The sequence below is a fragment of the Tubulanus polymorphus genome, chromosome 4, assembly GCF_964204645.1.
Source record: "Tubulanus polymorphus chromosome 4, tnTubPoly1.2, whole genome shotgun sequence".
Taxonomy (NCBI): Eukaryota; Metazoa; Nemertea; class Palaeonemertea; order Tubulaniformes; family Tubulanidae; genus Tubulanus; species Tubulanus polymorphus.
In genome coordinates, this window is record NC_134028.1 from 16,702,750 (window position 1) to 16,722,438 (window position 19,689).

At 36.7% G+C, this 19,689-nt stretch overlaps 1 protein-coding gene across 4 annotated transcripts in view; it reads right to left on the bottom strand.

The window, feature by feature from the left end:
* Positions 1 to 1,739: 1,739 nt before the first annotated feature.
* The window catches only part of LOC141903118 (ribosome production factor 1-like), a 33,022-nt gene continuing 15,072 nt past the window's right edge, over positions 1,740 to 19,689 (bottom strand). For 2 of the 4 annotated variants that reach the window (XM_074791087.1, XM_074791086.1), the window contains exons 3-6: positions 11,798 to 11,902; positions 11,479 to 11,716; positions 6,877 to 6,961; positions 1,740 to 5,884 (exon numbers count right to left, since the gene is read on the bottom strand). In XM_074791087.1, the coding sequence (XP_074647188.1) occupies positions 5,737 to 5,884; positions 6,877 to 6,961; positions 11,479 to 11,716; positions 11,798 to 11,902 (576 nt within the window). In that variant the 3' untranslated portion in view covers positions 1,740 to 5,736. Of the gene's footprint in view, positions 6,962 to 11,478; positions 11,717 to 11,797; positions 11,903 to 13,799; positions 13,907 to 19,689 lie in introns of those variants that run through there. The other 2 variants (XM_074791088.1, XM_074791085.1) reach the window with 2 other exon arrangements.

Here is a 19,689-nt window from a genome sequence, read left to right on the forward strand (position 1 = left end):
ACCTGAAGTGACCTTGACGTTTGATCCTTGGAGCCCAGAATCAATAGGGCACATCCTCTCCCTGTGGGTAATCATACTACGTAATATCATGGTCGTGCTATCAACGGTTCTTCTTGAGTGATGTTCACAAGGTTTCACATGAATGACCTGTAGTGACCTTGAACTTTGGTACTTGGACCCCAAAATCAATAGGGCATATCCTCTCCCTAGGGCTAATCATACTACATAATATCATGGTCCTGCTATCGACGGTTCTTCTTGAATCACATTCACAAGGTTTAACATGAATGACCTGTAGTGACCTTGACCTTTGATGTAATATCTTAGTCCTGCGATCAACGGTTCCTCTTGAATCGCGTTCACAAGCTCATGCTGACGGAGGCGGATACCAAGTCCCACGCTCGCGTGGGGGACAAAAATCACCCAATATATTTCACCCAACATTTTTTACCCAAAAAGCTCCCTACCTCATACCCCTAGTATGAAACCTCCAATTCTCCTTTACTCTAATTGGATTTGTAAATTATGAGATTTATAATTAATTTTGCTAGAATCAACATAAAATTTTTATTCTTTTAATTTATCTTGCATTTATTTCATATATTTTTTTATCTTATTCAAAATCTATATCATGATGTCATTTTATATCCTTACCTTTATATATGAAAAAGAAATCACCAGAACATAATTCTTCAATATCTTCACTGGATAATCGATGAAATCTATCTGGTTAATATGTTCAAATTTAATAAACATATTACCTTTCAATCCTTCATATTCTAATTGTAATACAATTGATCACCATATTTATCTACAATTGTTTCAATATCTTTTATTAAATAAATACTTCTTACATAATGTTAATTCTGTTAACTTTTAAATTTATAATCTACAGATTTAACACACGCAGTAACTTAAAATGTATCTAGAAATAATGTGTTATTTTCACAGTTTTGTTTACACTCCATTTAAATATGTAAATTTTTTATTAAAATTGGTTCTAGAAATATATCATACTTCATATATGAATATAATAAAAATATTACATATATAAAATCATTAGAGTAATAAGCTATTTTCACATCTCCGCAGTAAAGAAAATGCTGCAATCTATGCGGCGCATCAACATGGAATTTTCAGCACAGTACAAGAAAAATGAAAAATCCTCATCAATTTTCTTTCTTCTTTTGTAGTTTTCTTAATGAAGAATTTCATATGTTCTACCATTAATATATAAAAAGTCTACTTGTAAATTCGACAGCAAATGTTGTACAAATCCGCTCATGTTGTGCTTACGTTAGTACATCAGGATGACGTCACATTACATCGCAAAAATCCCCAAAAAGCGACATAAAATTGCCAATTAACCTAATCTAAGCTTTATCAATAGCCTTCAAACACAGTCACCTGTTAGCTGCAATCAAAACTGCAGAATTTGAAGTCCTTAGCCCATGAATCATTTCATACTCTGAGGAGTTATCGGTCAACACAAATTCAACACTCCGTTGTTACTACTGTCCAAATACATATAGAACCGAGTTCCGTGAAGTCTACTGTTCTACCAAGATTATTAAGGGGAGAGGCAAAATTGTCCATACGTGCTATATGTATTGAACACTTGCTAGCTCTGATACCTTTCTCCTTTAGTATCCGCATTCTCCGGATTCTGCTCCGTCGAAAACCTAATGGAAATTTTCAAAACTCTAATGGATAAGTAAATAGATAATTCTGAGAGGCAATTTTTTCATGACAATTTTATTTTACTATTTACATCATATCTCATCATAGAAATGACAACTCAATTAAATCGATTTAGAATAAATGTACAGTAGAGTACGCCGTCGGATAGGTTAAAAGGTCAAGTGCCCTCTAAGTAGAATTTTGTGTATTACCTATTATGTAACTGTGAAATGTGTATAAATGATGTGTGTTACTATTTTGATTTTGGTAAACCATTACTGAGAAGTAATGCTAGGTTCACATACACACACACACACACGATTTTTCGTCGAGGAATCGAGCAACTCACTATCGAGGACAACTATTTTGAAATGAGTCATGTGTGTGAACGAAAAAGTTGCTCGATTTTCCTCGACACAACTCTAGTCTCGACTAGTTGAGAGAAATAGAACATGTTCTATTTCTCTCAACTCAGTCGAGGAGTTGAGAGAAATCTAACCAATCAACATGCAGTATATTCGCGCGCATTTTAATAGTCTTCCTTTCTGGTAAGAGAGGGCAATATATTACTACGATTTCTACAATAAAAGAATAAACCTTTTATAAAATCTCATCAATCTCATGTCTATCAGATAATTGATATGAGACTCGTGAATTCAAACGAATTCAAGACTCATCAAATTTCTGGAGTCAGACGGTTCCAGGATCCCCTAACACCAGGCATGATATATCCATGGATGCTGAATAGGCCAAAGTCGTTTTATCACAATAATTGTTATCTTTTAAATTTCTGCTTAAATTGCGATTTCTTGTTCATCCTTCATGCCTTCTACACTGCTGCATCTACGCCCAGCTGGAGTTGTGTGAATTATGCTGTGTGTGTGAACACATATTTTGACACAACTTTGTTTATTTTTCTAACCGGGTCAGAAGTTGAGAAATCGAGAAGTTGAGACAACTTCGCAATTTCTCTTCAAAAAGTCGTGTGTGTGTGAACCCAGCATTAGACTATTTTCACCAGCTTGCCATACACAGCATGTGCACATTTGCAAGGAAAAACCCACGATCGCTGACGTCATTGATGTACATAGGATAGAGTCAAGTACCGTCATAACTTCAGTCACAAAATATTTGCGGCATAACGGAATGATGATCCTGAGAGTTGACATAGTATTCACGGTATGACTATTGACTAACATTTTCCCACAGCTTATAAAGATGCATATCATATGTAAAAAAAGTTTAAATAAATAATACAAATGGTCTTTTGAAAATATTCGAGAACTTTTCTTACGTAGATCACTGTGCAATAGGGGAGGGGTCAGTGTAATTGCGTTCTATCTTGCGCACTGTGTACGAATTGTATATCGTTTCATTGCCCTCTTGCGATCAATTTATACAGGACAAATTTAAGGAAGTAAAATATTTGATTGTAGCAAAACAATGATACCGCGGCCACGGCCAAGCCACGGCCATCAGCTGTTAACCTTATCAGAGAAAAGACTTGACTCTAATTGGTTCCTTAAAATGTGATGTACTTCGTCCTATGCTCTCAGGATATTACTTTCCGAGATTTATCATCCAAATGATACTTATTAGTACATTGTGACAACCTATGATCGGCCTGGTAGGAAAAATATCACTAATTAGACCACATAAAAAAACCTGTTTCTCTGGCCCGATAACCCTATATTTCAAATAACTTTTTTTCAGAATAAAATAAAATTGCCTACCAACTATCTTCATAATTTTGGGTGATTTAATTTTTTTTTAAATTATATGTGGCTGTCTGACTACCAAACTCGTCGTTCTCGTAAAAATCTTTTTCTTCTAACCAAATCATAATATAATTACTTAGATCAACATCATGAAAATATTTCATCACATTAGATTCAACAGTTTGATCCTGGAAATGGTACAGCCATCCTCAGACAACTTGGCTAATCAGAACTCATCTACGGTAGGGGGCTGATCACGACTGAAAGGCCTTCGTTCCGCGATTAGCTGCCAGAAAACTTTCTGTCACAAACTGAACATTTGATTTCAGCATTTTGTAAGAATAATTTTGACATTCAGGGTTCAGTTCCACAGTTCTGAGTTAAGATTTGACTATGAGCTAACTCATTGAAAATGAACTAATTTTAACTCAGAGTTAACTCAGACTCACAACTGTGGAACTGGGCCAGCAACTTGGAACTTTAAGCAACTGTTTCTAAACTCAGGGATAAATATGTGTAATTGATTCTTTGCAATCAAATAAGCCCTCCAAAATGATTGAGAATGTTAGTCAGAAACTTGGAGATGATAACAAGGCCTATAGCCCACTTTTGACCATTGTTTTAACTAGTCTGGCCAACATGACTATGCAGTATAAAATGCCAATCCAGTGTGTACACAGCAATTAAAGCAATTAATGTGATCATCAAACAACACCATGCATTCACTCTGTCTCACTACAGTTCATGATCCGGCCTACATTGAGGGAATGTTTGAAAAAAGGTCCTTTAGAAATAGATAAAACCTCTTCATGACCCCTTTAAACGCAAACGAAACGAGTCAAGTTTCTTCTAGGCTGTACCGTACCCATTTTTGGTGATTGCCCCGCCCGAGAAACAGGATTTTTTGTGTGGCCTCAGCCCCAAATTGAGAAAACTAAACTAAACCACTCAATCATGATACATCCTTCATTCGGGCAAACCAAGAGCAACGGGAATTTCAAGGAAGCAAAAGAACATCTGTATACGTAATGGTGCTCTTATAGCAGTCTACACAATACAAACAAGAGCCCCAAAGGGCACTATGGCCAGCCTGTCAGCTTTTCATAAAATGGCATATGATGCATTCTGTGGGTTAAATTTGTCCAAATACACTCATAACTCAATCGTGCTTTCATAAGTAGCACAGACAGTGACTGGAGCTGGCAGGAACAAATACCTCAGATAAATCTTTTTTCCCTTAGTGATTTGAATGCGGAATAGAATTGAATTTTCTGAAATTTGCTCAATGAAGCAAAACTGAATTGGATTTGCTGTTTACCTTGTTCAATACAGTAAAATTGGATTGGATATATTTCAATAAAATTGATTGATTGTTTGATTGAATTTGCAGTTTGAGTTCATGGCTAATTAGCTTATCAAGTTCATCCATCCGATTTGAGAAAAAGCTATTTTTCCCGGACTTTGCACGAATGTCAATGATATTTTCTGAAGTGCAAATAAAAATATTCCTCCCAAAAACCAAATCAACTAAAGATTTCACAGAAATCGGTATTGAAATACAATTTTAGAACTTAAAATGAAACCCGGAAGTAAATGGGTAGACGATACCGCGGGTTCACGTGAACACCTGCCGATGTCTGCGGCTAAGCCAATCATAGAGGAGTCTTTGCATTCTGATTGGCTTTTTAAAAAAGATATTTTTGCATTCAGATTTTCGCGAAAAAGCTCATAAATTTTAACGAGGCCCTCTTTCAAAATTCAGCTTCATAGGGGATGGAGAATGGATAATGCTTTAATGAATGATATGTATGAATATATGCTTAGTTGCAGTCAAAAAGCCTTTACTCTGGAAACCACGTCGTTCAAATTCGCTCCATTTGTGTAGTAATAGGCTCAGCCTACGGCTGGCCTATAAATGATCAGTACCGGTACTGTTTTCCAACAGTAGCAATGAAGCTATTGAAATGAAGACAATCTGGTTACCCCAATTCATTGTCTGTGAAATGTGATTGCATACTCAGACCTCGTTGAAGAAAAACTCAAAGAATAAAACTTTAAACATAGAAGCCTTTGAAAAAGATGGAACATCTAACAAAATTATTCATTTGTGTAAATATGTACTTCATGTAAATAGAAAACTGTTCTAGGAGAACAAGGTAATTCCCTTTATATGTTTAAGCATCCTGCACTAGATTGGTCAAATTTTGGATACATGGTTGAAGTAAGAAAATAGTTTGATATTCACTGCATTTAATTATATTATACTATTTGATCAATACACTTCAGCATCATTAAAATCATGATCAAATTATGCGAGACTAACTGTAGGCCCATTGAATCAGTTTTCTAACACATCACTTTTAGTAATAACTAACATCTGAAGAGATGGAACATTACGATTAAAATCCCAGTAAAAATCTTCTATTGGGATATGTGTACATTTCAAGTTCCACTTATGTAGCAGCTGAGTAATATTCCTGTCTGCACTGAAATCAAAATACAAAATAATCATTCTAAAAATACAATTTACAAAAAGAACTTACGTCTACTTGTTTCCATTTCATGCCGTTTATGAACCCATTCATATTCACCAAATTTAGAGTCAAAAGTGCCTTTCTGAAGGGAACGCAATTTCAGAGTAAATCTCGGGCCTAATTCTTTAAGTCCAACTTTCTGTGAATTACGGAATTCATACCGATGTTGACGAAAAAATATAAAATCCCGTTGATTGTGAAATGTAACTACCCTACGACCTTCAAACTGAGGACTATGGGGAAATAAAGATGCCATTAACCGCCCTATTCTATGACCGAGATGAGTATTGAAATTGTTGAGAATGACTTCTGGATGATGACATGACATACTACCCATCTTTTTTAAGTCACCTACCAATTTTACATTACTAACTTTGAAATGGGCAGTTGGGCCATCAGGTAAGTGTGAAATTACTAAACCATTAGGTATACCACGATTTTGATTAACAACGAGTAAATCAGTATATTCACATCCTTTACACTGTTCAATGATCTTCTTGAGAGCTAAACCACGGCGATATTTAACAACAGAGTTCGGAATAATTCTCTTCAGTTCTTTACAAAAGCAATCAGTTCGACCACGGGATGATCGATCTGATGCAACAATAAGAATTTTAGGAGTTGTTTCGCGGTTGAAATATGGGGCTAATTCATCATTTGCTTCGTCAACTGCAACCTCCTCATCTTCAGGATTAACAAATGTTTCATCATAAACTCGACAATTTTCAATCGTTTTTGGAACCTGCTTAGGGGGTGCATTATCACCTAATGCTTTTCTTTCTTCTTTTTGTAGTTTTTTCTGCTTCTTCTTCTGTTTTCTTTGTTCACGTTTCATTTCAAGATAAGCTGCAGTTCTACGCTGCTTGTTTTTTATCTGAGAAATATTTGTCTTCGGAACACACCCTTCAACTGCTTTATCAGCCATTTTCAACAAAGAATTTTACCTTCGCTCTTGGTAAGTTGTCCAAAATTCAGCCGATGGATTTTCTTCTAAAATATAGCTTACAGTCACAAGAATATCTTCGAAATCTGAAAATTATAAGAAGAAACACATGGGCAAAGTGTGGTTTACCTTGAAAGTTAGAGGTTGTTTGGGGTAAGGGCATTGCTTGAAAAATCTTTTTTAATTCGTGACTTCAAAGTTCTTCAAGTTTAAATATTGTATTTTATCTTTCTTTATGGATTATTTTGTAGTCAAATAAGACCAAAGATATACATTTGTTTACGGTCCACATCCAAAATCTTATATTTTCAAAGAAATATTTTTCATTAATACGAAAAAATATTCAAATAAAATTCATATGATGTCACATATCAGAGGGTGGCTGAATGTATGGCCGTGGAAGCTAACATACTGGTGCAATAAGAAATCAGCGTATTAGATCGTTTTAAATCCTGGAATTTACCACTAAAATATTCAGACCTCGACCTATACCTATAGTTTGCTGCTTAGTATTTTCAGGTCATAAGAAATTACAATTTATTACAAATTCTATCAAACAGAAAACACAGCGCTCTTCTGCTGATGAAATGTCAAACGCGCCAGCAAGCAGCATTACAGTATCACTATAGAAGTGTCTACTGTACGCGCGTGTGTTTGTGTGTGCAACTGTCTAATCTAATGATTTCCACGCGCACGTGGAGGCCTTGTGTAAGTGAATGTTCGCTTACACTTCAATGCAAATGAAATCAATCACCGGGTATTAAAATGAAACAATACCTGTGGCGGATAATAATTACATTCTCACCAGCAATGAGCATTTGAAATTCGCACGTTTACGGCACCTAGTCCAATGAAACGTTCGCCATTCTATGGCTTTCCCATAATTATTTTAGTAGCGCCGGAATTCCCCGTATATCCCAAAAAAGCCAATCACATTTGCTCGTAGAGACAACGCCACCCCATCGAGGTCATTGCGATATGTTATACGTGAGAGCTTAGAATTTTCCCGCCAAAAACAGTTTTTCGTAGAATTTTAACTGAGTTGACCATGTCATCGACGGAGGTTCGCCATGTCTTCAATCGCATCGTTTATACATCGTTTATGCCGAGAACCAATGAAAAAAATGCTCACATTAAAAAACGTACCACGATTTTACATGAATTGGCTCAATGTCAACTTCATATCGCTCATTAAGGTAAACCAAAAACACAAACATCCACTACCAGGTTTTAGACTTTTTGGCTGATTTGATGTTTCATAGATTTTCTGGAACATATAATTTTGTCTTTGCCGGAATTGGGATGGTCAGCAGACACGCATATTTAAAGTTTCCGGTAAGTTTGTGATGCAAATCCAAACGCACCAGGTTTTTTGTTGACAAGTTCATGAGTTTAAGCAAAAAAAAATAAAAAATACATGTGTCCTTTGACCAGTCACACACAGTGTTAACGGCAACCATCAACCCATATATCACTGAGAAATCTCAATCCATTTGAGCTAGGGTCAGGAATTGTTAAATACAAAATGGCTTCTAATGACCGTGAGTAATTTCCATTACTACTGCCATCGATTAGAGAACATTCATGGTCCTCACAAATGATTGGAGAACCTGCATTGAAACTGTCTGCTCTCGCACAATCGCCATTGAACCCATGACATAGGTCAATAACCATGCAGTACATTGGGTACAAGCTTCACATCAATGATTCAACACGAGTGTTTTAAAGCTGTTCACAGACTGAACCTTAACCCTTTCAGTGCGTTTACACCGCAATACGGTGTAAAATCAGTGATAGATTTTGCTAGTACACCGCAATGCGGTGTAGTAATTAGTAATTATCTCTCTTGAAAAATGACAGCACCTGTCAAACATAGTGAAATAATAGTAACTAAAGATACACCTGGCTGCAGTGTAGATGCATTATAGTGGTGATGCATTAATAGTGGTATTCCCGTTATTCAACACACTAGGGTGAAATTTTTTGAAATTTTCAAATTATCTCCATCACTATAGGGTATTAATTAGTCAGCATTGAAAGGGTTAAGGCCGACTGCTAGCTGTACCCTGAGGGCCTAAAGCTAGTCTAACGATCGACCAAGTGGAACAGGAAAACAATGTTTACCAGCGGAAAAACGAAAGTTACACAAGAATAATTTTGGACTTAATTAATTTTGATCCTGTGAGACAATGACAACACCTAAAACTTTAGCATAAACTATTCGGGACATACAAAATCAGAAGCTGCTATATAAGTTTTTCAAATTTAAAGGCCGACTTCAAGTATAAAAGGCCCATCATCTGTCAGACATGGCAGTATCTCTGAACCCATGGAGCAGTCAAGAGCTCCAGAGTTGAAACTGGAATTTCCCTAATATCTCTGTCAGTTAACCAATTTGGACCCTCCTTTTTGTCAGGGATATGTGTAAACATGTAATATAGTCATATCTATGGCTTAAAATTTAGTTTAAGCCCTCCTTCATGCATAGATTAGCAATTTACTTAGTACATTCTTCAAATTTTCAAATCTTTGAATGACAAGCTGGGAGGAGTTATTCACCTCACCACAGAGAGCACAGTGACCTGTAGTCATAAACCTATATAAACAAAACAGTTGCAGCTCTCTAGTGCGTAATTTTGGGGGTTAAAAAACTTTTGACCTGAAAGTTATATCAAACTGAAAATTTATATATCATCTTAACTCCTCATCAGTAACAATGTGTGAAAATTTCATCAAAATCGGACAAAAATTGAATAAATTGTAAATACAGATTTTATGTTCAACTCCATTATTACTGGAGGAATTCTTATCAAAAAACATCTACAAAATCAGCGAATTCTAATTAAGAAGATTACTATGACCAAAATGATATCAAACATATACGAAAAAAGTTTTTTTTTATGTGTCACTGTGATACTGTGTGATACTGGTGTGAGCCAGATGTGTTCCAGTAAACACTATAAACAAACTACCGCTTGCTAGTTGCTAGTGGGATGTGGCCTGCACTGCAAATCTCAAGTACCAACCGGTGGGTTTTTGGACCTCCATTTGAGTCGGCCTTTAAGGGCAGTACATATTAAACCAGGCCAGCCGGTTACTGTTGAAATCAAGCTCATCAACTGAATGTGACTTTCAATAGTTTCATTCATGATAGGATATCTATGTGCATCATAATAGGATGCATGTCTGTGTGCATGCGGTAAAAACACTAATCTGCTCCGTGGGAAGCGTTATCTATTACTACACGTGATTGATACATAAATGGTTAACGGTTAAGGCGTTATTTCTGACAATGCTTCGACTAGTGTCTTGCAATAAGTATAACAAGAAACGAAATTCTTAGTATGGACTTTCCTAAATTTACATGAGTGTATGTTTAATCAGCATCACAATTAAACATTGGTACTCTTTAGATCGAAAATAAGGACGGAAAATATCAAGAAAAAAATGTAATTTCTCAAATTATGAATGGAAACGCATACCTATTTTCGGCATGATGATGTACCCCCTTGAATCGAAAAGTTTTCATAAAAATCTGTCTATTGATGCGATCTCCATCACACACAACTCCATGATGATTCATCAAGAATATACATGGTAGTGGGTTTTCCCCACTGACTCAAATAGACACTCCACGCTCACAGTGTGACGATATCATTTATTTCTTACACTATGTACGAAAAATGAAGAAATCCCTCACTTCGAATTTAAAATTATACGATCAAATTTATTATAATGAAACCAGAACGTTTCGGCTGTTGACTAACAGCCATCATCAGGTGGAATGACCAGAAAAACAAGTCTCGCTTAGTTCTTCTCGACTTAAGTGCTGATTTCTACACTGTTGACCACTTCAAATTATTACCCAGATTGGAAAAGATGGGTATTACTGATGTCGCTCTAAGACGGCTTTCATCTTATTTATGTGACAGGTATCAGAAAGTGTGCTTAAATGGTTCTTTTTCCGAGCCAGTAAAGCTAAATTATGGTGTACCACAGGGCTCCGTTTTAGCTCCTTTGCTTTTCTGTGCTTATATTGCTCCAGTTGGTAACATTTTTTAAGCATCTTACAACTGATTATCATCTATATGCAGATGATAGTCAGTAGTACATTCCTTTTAACTGAAAAAAAGCTCTCTTAAGAAAATGTATGTATATATGAGAGATATCGAAAAAATTATGTCAAGCAGTGATACAAAATACAGAACCCTAATACCATCGTCAAGCGACTCTCAGCAATTTTTGATTGATGATAGTCCCACAATCTAAGCATAATATCATGCAATTCGTTGGTTGATAGGAGGGTCTTTTTTAATGGACATACGGGTGGTGTATAATTTAAATCAATATAGTAACTACAAAGATCGAACAAGGACAAGGGGCCTAAAAGCGGCTGGGGCAGAATTTACTGTTAGTTTTTTTAACGATAGGTTGTGTATCACGGACAGGTCAGACGGGGTAGAGAGGTGAGGGGTTGGTTCCAAGAACTCTAAACATTTGAAGCAATTAGATTCATTTCCCGGCCAATTACAATGACTGATTTTTGTTAGCAAAAATATCAGGGTATGTGCCGAGCTAGTATATATATCTTCTCCGAGCCTACCTTTAGTATCATAGAAGCAATCAGACCCAAGTATGATATCAACTGCGCCAATGTTAAGTATATCTGGATGAAATATTCCCCAAGTAATAGACAGCACAGGAATATCCAATATATTGTTCAGTTCACAGCTATCTTGAGCATTTTTCCGCGCATATGAAAATGCTTTACCATCTGACAACTTAAGTAAACCACCACACCTCAATGCAACTATACCAGGAAGACTACTTCCACATCCAAGCTAAAATGAAAAATCATTTTATAATCAAGCATGCATGTTTCATCAATTGACTGAAAGTGATTAAATTACATTTTATCTCACCTCGACAATGCTTTTGTTATGTACTTTTTGTCTGTTAAACCAGAGGAATTGCCCTAAAAGTGGTGCAGATGGCCAAACGTAAGAGCCGTACTGTTGATCGGTCAACTGGAAATAAAAATTTAGTAACCGTATTTTCCGGCGATTAAGCTGACTCAGCCAATAAACGGAGAGCAGTTTTTTAGCCTAAAATACATGGATTTCTTAATGCATCGCCCAATAAGCAGAGGCCGTTCATCAGGTTTTAATCCACTGATTTGTCAATTAGTTTGTCTTAATTGACGGTGTATGAGGCTGACAATGCAGCCTGCCGATGGGCGAGAGTGGTGTGTATACTATCATTGCCGAGTCACTGCTATATATAGACTCATTCAGGTGATTTCTAACACACAGTGCCATTTATTGTAACCTGCATTGGCAAACAGGTGGCTGACTGCTGGCGCGCATATATACTAATGTATTAGCGCTGCAGTCAGGCATTTAGCCAGGAGGGCGTCATTTGGACGCCCTCAACCGGATGTTTTCAGGGAAAATATCAGATCAAGGAATTTGCAACACAGCTGATCTGACTATGTTATTTGAGACTTAAATTTCAATGTAAAAACGAAATAAATATCAATCAGTTCCCGCCGTCGTTGTTTTTCTTTTCTGTGTGCATCCATGTTTGTTTATTTGAGCCTCCGCATTCAGGAGAGTGGATCGATTTTTATGTACGACACCACTGGTTCATTGAACGTCTATTCACTTCAACATGATCAGTGCATAAAGCTCACATTGTTCGACACGTGTGGCTGGCATGAATAAGATAACAGATTATTTTAAGGGCTCTCGGGCAGGGCAGCCCAGCGGAGTAGTTAGCCATCAACCTACAGAACCTGTGATTTTGGAGGATGATGGGCCTGAATCCGAGGTGGAGGATCCAGATCCCCCGGTCCCTGAAAACATAGTGGGAAATCACTGGCTATTTATACTCTAGTGCAGCGCGCACTCATGGGGTGTATATTCTGAGTGATATGCAGCGGTGTAGTGTGTGTTTATACAATTATTGAAACTCGCCCCCGCCACACATGAATAGATTAATCTTTATCATTTTCCGATTAAAAACTATCGAGAAACACCTCAAATCGGACCAGCACAAATTGTCCATTCCAAGGGCTGACAATTTGCAGGCGGATTTGGCAGTCATCCAAAGCATGGAATGAAAAAAGAGTGCAGGCATTCTCGGTGGCTCTGAAAAAGTGCCTACTGGGTTATCAGGGATAAAATAGCGAATCGTAAATATGCTTCCCTGGTTAAATTTCTGCAGGATTTACAGATGCCAGCTGCTTTATATTTGAACAGTAGCTGCAGAGCTAACTACATAAGTCCCGATATCTTTAACCAATTAACCCTTTCAGTGCTATGGATGTGCTATGCACGCTTCTATGGCGTCACTTTGTGCGCGGCTGATGTGCAGAGCACACGTATTAGCTATTCTTTTCAAAATGACTGCAGCACAATGCCGATTGTATTATTTTGAATTGCAAGCAATTTCCAAAAAAAATCTTTCAAAAATTGTTTTGCAAATCATCAAAATCTTGTAGATTGCTCATGGGTGTAAATAAATTGCCCATGGGCAAAGTGTGGTTTACCTTGAAAGCTAGAGGTTGTTTGGAGTAAGGGCATTGCTTGATAAATCTTTTTTAATTCGTGACTTCAAAGTTCCACATGTTTATATTGTATTTTATCTTTCTTAAAGAATTATTTTGTAGTCAAATAAGACCAAAGATATACATTTGGTTACGGTCCACGTCCAAAAAATTGTAGGGTACAGGTAGGCGTGGCAGGGAAATCATTTTATATTTTCAAAAAAATATGTTTCACAAAATGAAAAAAATATTCAAATAAGGCCATCCCAAAATAATTGTCTGTTTGCCGTAACACCGACTCAACTTTTCAGGACTAGTCGGTAGGAAGAGAAAAAATTTTTTTGCTAAATTTTTGGGCCAAAAAACAAATTTATCACCTTTTTACATGGAAACAATATCGCAAAAATCATCTACGTTGTGCACAGGAAATTTGTCTTATAGCGTAGATTTCGAGAATTATTCTAAAATTATAACTTCGTCCAGAGCGTCATCTGTGTTAAAAATGAAACAGTACATTGAATATGTGCGCAGTTTTACGTTAACAGCTTTGCAGCTTATTGGAAAACTTAAATTAGGCCACATTGACAATGCATGTTTTCACACGATGCACACTTGAATTCAAACATATATAATACGTAGCTCATACGTAGGCAGTGGGTCGGTCAGCCGTTTATATCAAAGATAAAATTTATTTCAATGAATCCCAGAAAAAAGTTTTCACTCGGTACCTTTGAAGTCGGGTCGGTCGGGGTTATGGCAAACCAGGGAAGTGTGATGAGATGGAATACGGACGCTTTTAATTGCCGGATGTAGGCTATTCAATTCAGCCCATACATCAAAGGTTACCGCAACAGCAGTAAGCTACGCTTATCGAGTGTGTGTTACCAGCTGAACACTAGTCAACATCAACTTTGATTCAGTCGCAGAACAACCCGCAATAGTTTTAGCCCGATAAATGTTCTGCGATCGATACTACGCATGCGCACTGCAGTTCATTGAACAACGTGGAAGTGGCTGTGTATACACATATTTTTCTTTAGAAAATGGTTGAAATTCAACAATTTCTCGTAAAATTTGTCCAAAAAGGTATGTATTTTTATTCTTCTATATCTCCGAAACCCGGTATCGGAACATTAAGTATTTATATTGTGATTAAAGTCTGCTTTTATGTGTTAAACATATGTTTTTGCCAGTTCGTTCCGATTCCGGGTTTAGCGTTATTTGGGCCTTGAAGATGTCAAATATTTCGGCCCAGACTCGCGCAGCTTTCGTTTCTGACGTCATGTTGCTATGTTATGACACAAACATATACACGAAGTATGATCTTTAAAATGTGTATTTACTACATAATAATGTTACTTAATAACGCTTACATTAGGCCTACAAATTATTGTCCCCCATATAAACCAAGTTGCCTAAATAGCATCAGCAATCTCATTTAATTAACCTTTTCTTGTTTTTAGTCATGGATCTTTGTCGATTGTGTGGAAAAAATGCGAAACCTCCGGATCGTCGTCCTATCGATAAAAATAATTTCAAAAGCCATGTGAAGGAGTTGTTCAACATTGATTTTGATGATGATACTGAACAGTACCCGATATATATCTGTAATATGTGTTGTGTCAAATTACAAAAATGGCGTAAGAACAAAAACGTTAAATATTTTTGTTAAGAATTTTTGTAAACCACTGTTAATTCCAAGTCTGGACGGCGACGTATTTGTAGTCAAAATTTTATCGATCGATTTTCCATAATGTACTGCTGCCATTCCATTTGAACTGAATTTAAATACTCGATGGTTAATCACTTCAGTCATAGCCTTTTCCAAATATATAGTGTTCCTGCGAAAATAATAATAATGATTATTATTTTAACATGTACTTATCTGGATTTTTTATATCATGTTTATATATTTATTTCTGTATTCGTTTATTATTTTATAACCTAAAAGGATTGTATTGATTATAAAAATAAATGTAAAAAATACCTGTATGTGTGTTTTCTCGTGTTCAGATCGCAGTCTCTGGTCAGCTGAGCCTGAGAAGTACCTATATGAAAAAGAAAAGGAAAGAATAAAGTGCCTGCAATTAGGTGGAAACTATTCCGATATTTCATTGATTCAAAAGGAATAACACTCACTAGAATCGGCCGAATTAGTTGATCCTGATCCAGAGGATTCCCGTAATATTTCCGTATCGATCTGAACCAATTCGTCACTATCAAAGAATAGATCGTCAAAATCGTCATCAATTATAATTTCGTTGACAACCGTTGCCATTTTAATACAGCGGAAAGAACCGATATCACGATTGATAAAACACTATATCCGTCTGAAGCGATGTAGAGAGAATCCCACAATGATAACGAAAAAGTCCAAAAATGTTAGTAGTTTATTCAACGTTTCGTCTATGTCCTAATAGTCATCTTCAGAAATAATGAATACTACAGAAATTATGAGAGATATATACAATCCAGAGACAAAGAGACTAATTCAAGTAATCAGAGATGATACTAACTAAAGGAAAATTAACGTAGAAACAGTTACACGCTAAAACAGATTAAAGAGAAGCAGTTAAGAGACAAACTAGGGGGCACTTAAATTTAAGACAATTGTGAATACAAGTTGATCGACTAAAATGGATGAGGGGAAATCAGGTGTTGAGTTTAACCAGTATACAGAGGAATTTTTATATAAGTTTATTATGGGATGAAAAACCGATATTCGGAAACAACTGAATTATTACGGAGATTCCCGATCTCGCTGGTTATCGCTTATTGGCGCGTTACGTAACAAAGCGCTCGCCGATGAACCGTTATCGGCTTTAGGGCAATTACAACGCACATTGACAAGAGCTGCACAATAGCGTCCGTATTCCATCTCATCACACTTCCCTGGGCAAACAGACCATTATTATGGGATGGCCTAAAATTCATATGATGTCACATATCAGAGGGTGGCTGAATATTGGGTTATGGAAACCTCTTCCAATGTTGGCTGCGGAAGTTAAAATACCAGTACAGAAGAAATCGGTTATTAGATCGTTTTAAATCCTTGAATTTACGACTACAATATTCAGAGCTCGACCTATACTTTTAGTTTGCTGCTTAATATATGTCACAAGAAATTACAATTTATTACAAATTCTATCAAACAGAAAACACAGCGCTCATCTTCTGCTACGATTATTCAGCCTATTTTCATGTCAAACGCGCACGCGTTACAGCATCAGCTTGAGAAGTGTACTGTACGAGCTTGTGTGTGTGTCGTGTAGCACTCTGCGCGCACAAGTGGAGGCCTCGGGTAAGTGAGTGTTCGCTTACACTTCAATGTCAATCAAACCAATCACCGGGGATTAAAATGAAACAATACCTATGGGGGATGTGTGAAATAATTACATTCTCACCAGCAATGAGCATTTAAAATTTGCACGTATACGGCACCTAGTCCAATGAAACGTACGCCATTCTATGGCTTTCCCATAATTATTTTAGTAGCGCCAGAATTCCCAGTATATCACAAAAACAGCCAATCCCATTCGCTTGTAGAGACGACGCCCCCCAATCGAGGTCATCGCAATTTTATATGCGAGAGCTAAGAATTTTCCCGCCAAAAACCGTTTTTTGCAGAATTTTAACTCAGTTGACCATGTACATCGACGGAGGTTCACCATGTCTTCAATCGCATCGATTATATGTCGTTTAAGTCGAGAACCAATGAAACAAATGCTCACATAAAAAAACGTACCGTGATTTTGCATGAATTGGCTCAATGCCAACCTCATATCGCTGACAAAGGTAAACCAAAAATGGAAATAATAACCAAAAATTGGAAATTCTTTTTCTTATTCTGGCATCCGTTCCATTATATCACCCTACATACCGTACGGTGCTGCCATCTCTCCATAATCATTTTATTGGTTTTTATTTCCGATTTTTTGTGATTATTTTCGGAAAATGGTGGTTTTTAGTATGGTCAGCCATATGTATGAAAATGTGTTTCTAATGCTCAATAATCTAACAATTTCAATGTTCAACGCCCCCTGGTGACCTCATACAAAAACCAACCACAATCATAGAACACGTTATAAGCTACAACTTTCTAATTCATTGTTGTAACAAAAAATGCTTAGGCATCAATATAATGTTGAAACACTTTTCCCCACCTACGAATGAGTACTAATGACACCAAGATGGCCACCAATTGCGTCATAATTGGCTGATCAAAGATACCTGTCTCAGGTATAAAACATTTCTTTCCAAAGAATACCCATCTGCAAATGCAATGAGAAGTGGCAAACCAGTAGGAAGCTACAGGACTCAGAATTCAGGCCAAAATTAACATTTTTGGGCACTTAAAAGGGCCTAGGACGACCATCTTGAGTCTGATCCATCCAATTTTTGTTATGCTGATGGGTCCTGGGGGAATTCAAATGTATTCGAAGAATCAAGGTAATTGATCAAGGAGTCTTCAAAATTTCCCTCAAAAGGTTCAAAAACGTGTAAAAAGTGCTGATTTTGGCAAACAACAATGGCTGCCAGTAGGCCATCTTGATTCTGACAGGGCCAGTTTTTGGGCTGAAGATGTGTCTAGGGTAGATACATGTATAAGCTAAATATGATGGCATTACCTTGAAGCGCCTTCAAAACTTCTTCACGTCTTCAAATAACTGGATTCCTTCTACGGACGGATGAAAGTTTCTAACAAAAGTTATCGACTCCCCAAGCAAGTTATCAATCCGTGTGATAGCAATATGGGCTTGCAAGCATGCAAGCCCATGAGAAGGATAATTCAATTCACTGTATTATTATCATATAATTCGCTGTTTCAGATATTTGAACCAAGGAACCAGACATTACACGGGACTTAAACAGATGGGGAACTATAGAAATTGAAAATCTCCTTGGTCATTACGGGATAGCAAAACTTGATGAAAACGGAATTATGGTCCCTGCCATCGTTGACCCTGAGGCATGCAAGGGGGAGTTCATCACTTTCAAACGTTTGATCCACTAGGTTTTGGGCACTATGGCCAGCCTGTCAGCTTTTCATAAAATGGCAAATGATGATGCATTCTGTGGGTTAAATTTGTCAAAATACACTCCCAGCTCAGAGTCAATACCTAATAATTTACACAATACAATCGTAGAATACTAAAGTAGCACAGACAGCGACTAGATCTGGCAGGAACAAATACCTCAGATAAATCTTTTCCCTTTGTCTTATTGATTTTAATGCGGAATAGAATTGAATTTTCTGAAATTTGCTCAATAAAACAAAATTGAATTGGATTTGATGGTTTTTTTGCGGAATAAAATTTGATTGAATTTGTAGTTCGAGCACATAGCTAATTAGCATATCAAGGTCATCTATCCGATTTAAGAAAAAGCTATTTTTTTCCGGATTTTGCACAATGGTCAATGATATTTTCTGTAGTGCTGATAAAAAAATTCCTCCCAAAAACCAAATCAACTAAAGCTTTCACAGAAATCGATCTTGAAATACAATTTTAGATCTGAAAATAAAACCCTGAAGTAAAACGGTAGACGATACCGCAGGGTCACATGAACACCTGCTGATTTCTGCGGCTAAGCCAATCATAGAGGAGTCTTTGCTTTCTGATTGGCTTTTCAAAACCAATATTTTTGCGATCAGATATTCGCGAAATAGCTCATATAAATTTTAACGAGGCACTCTTTCAAAATTCAGCTAGGTAGAGTTTGGTGATTGGATAATGCTCTAATGAATGATTTGTATGAATATATGCTCAGTTGCACAGTAAAAGAGCCTTTACTCTGGAAACCATGTCATTCAAATTCGCTCCATTTGTATAGTAATAGGCTCAGCCTACCGCAGCGAACTTATCTCTGATCCACTAAATTGATGGAACATTCAAATTTATCCAGGAGAGGCAGATTCATTACATGGAACATGGATAAAAAATTTCCAATCAAATTTTAATAATTTTTATCAAAAACTTTTATTCCGATAAACTGAAAGATTCAATTCATTCAATGTTTTTTAAAATTTTATTTTAAGAAATGTGCCGCGTGATGTCAGCTTGTCAGCTTGTATGGCTTTGATGCCTGGCAACGCTGAAGCTGAACGCATATTCAGTATAAACTGTATAAAAAGCGACACCAGGACAAGGCTGGCAATAGAACACCTTGATCAGCTTGTCAGATTAAGTTACTCCAAGGTTCTCCTGACAGACATTGAGATGAAACAGGCGGCACAGAATTTTTTTCTCATGCTTTTACACAGAGAAA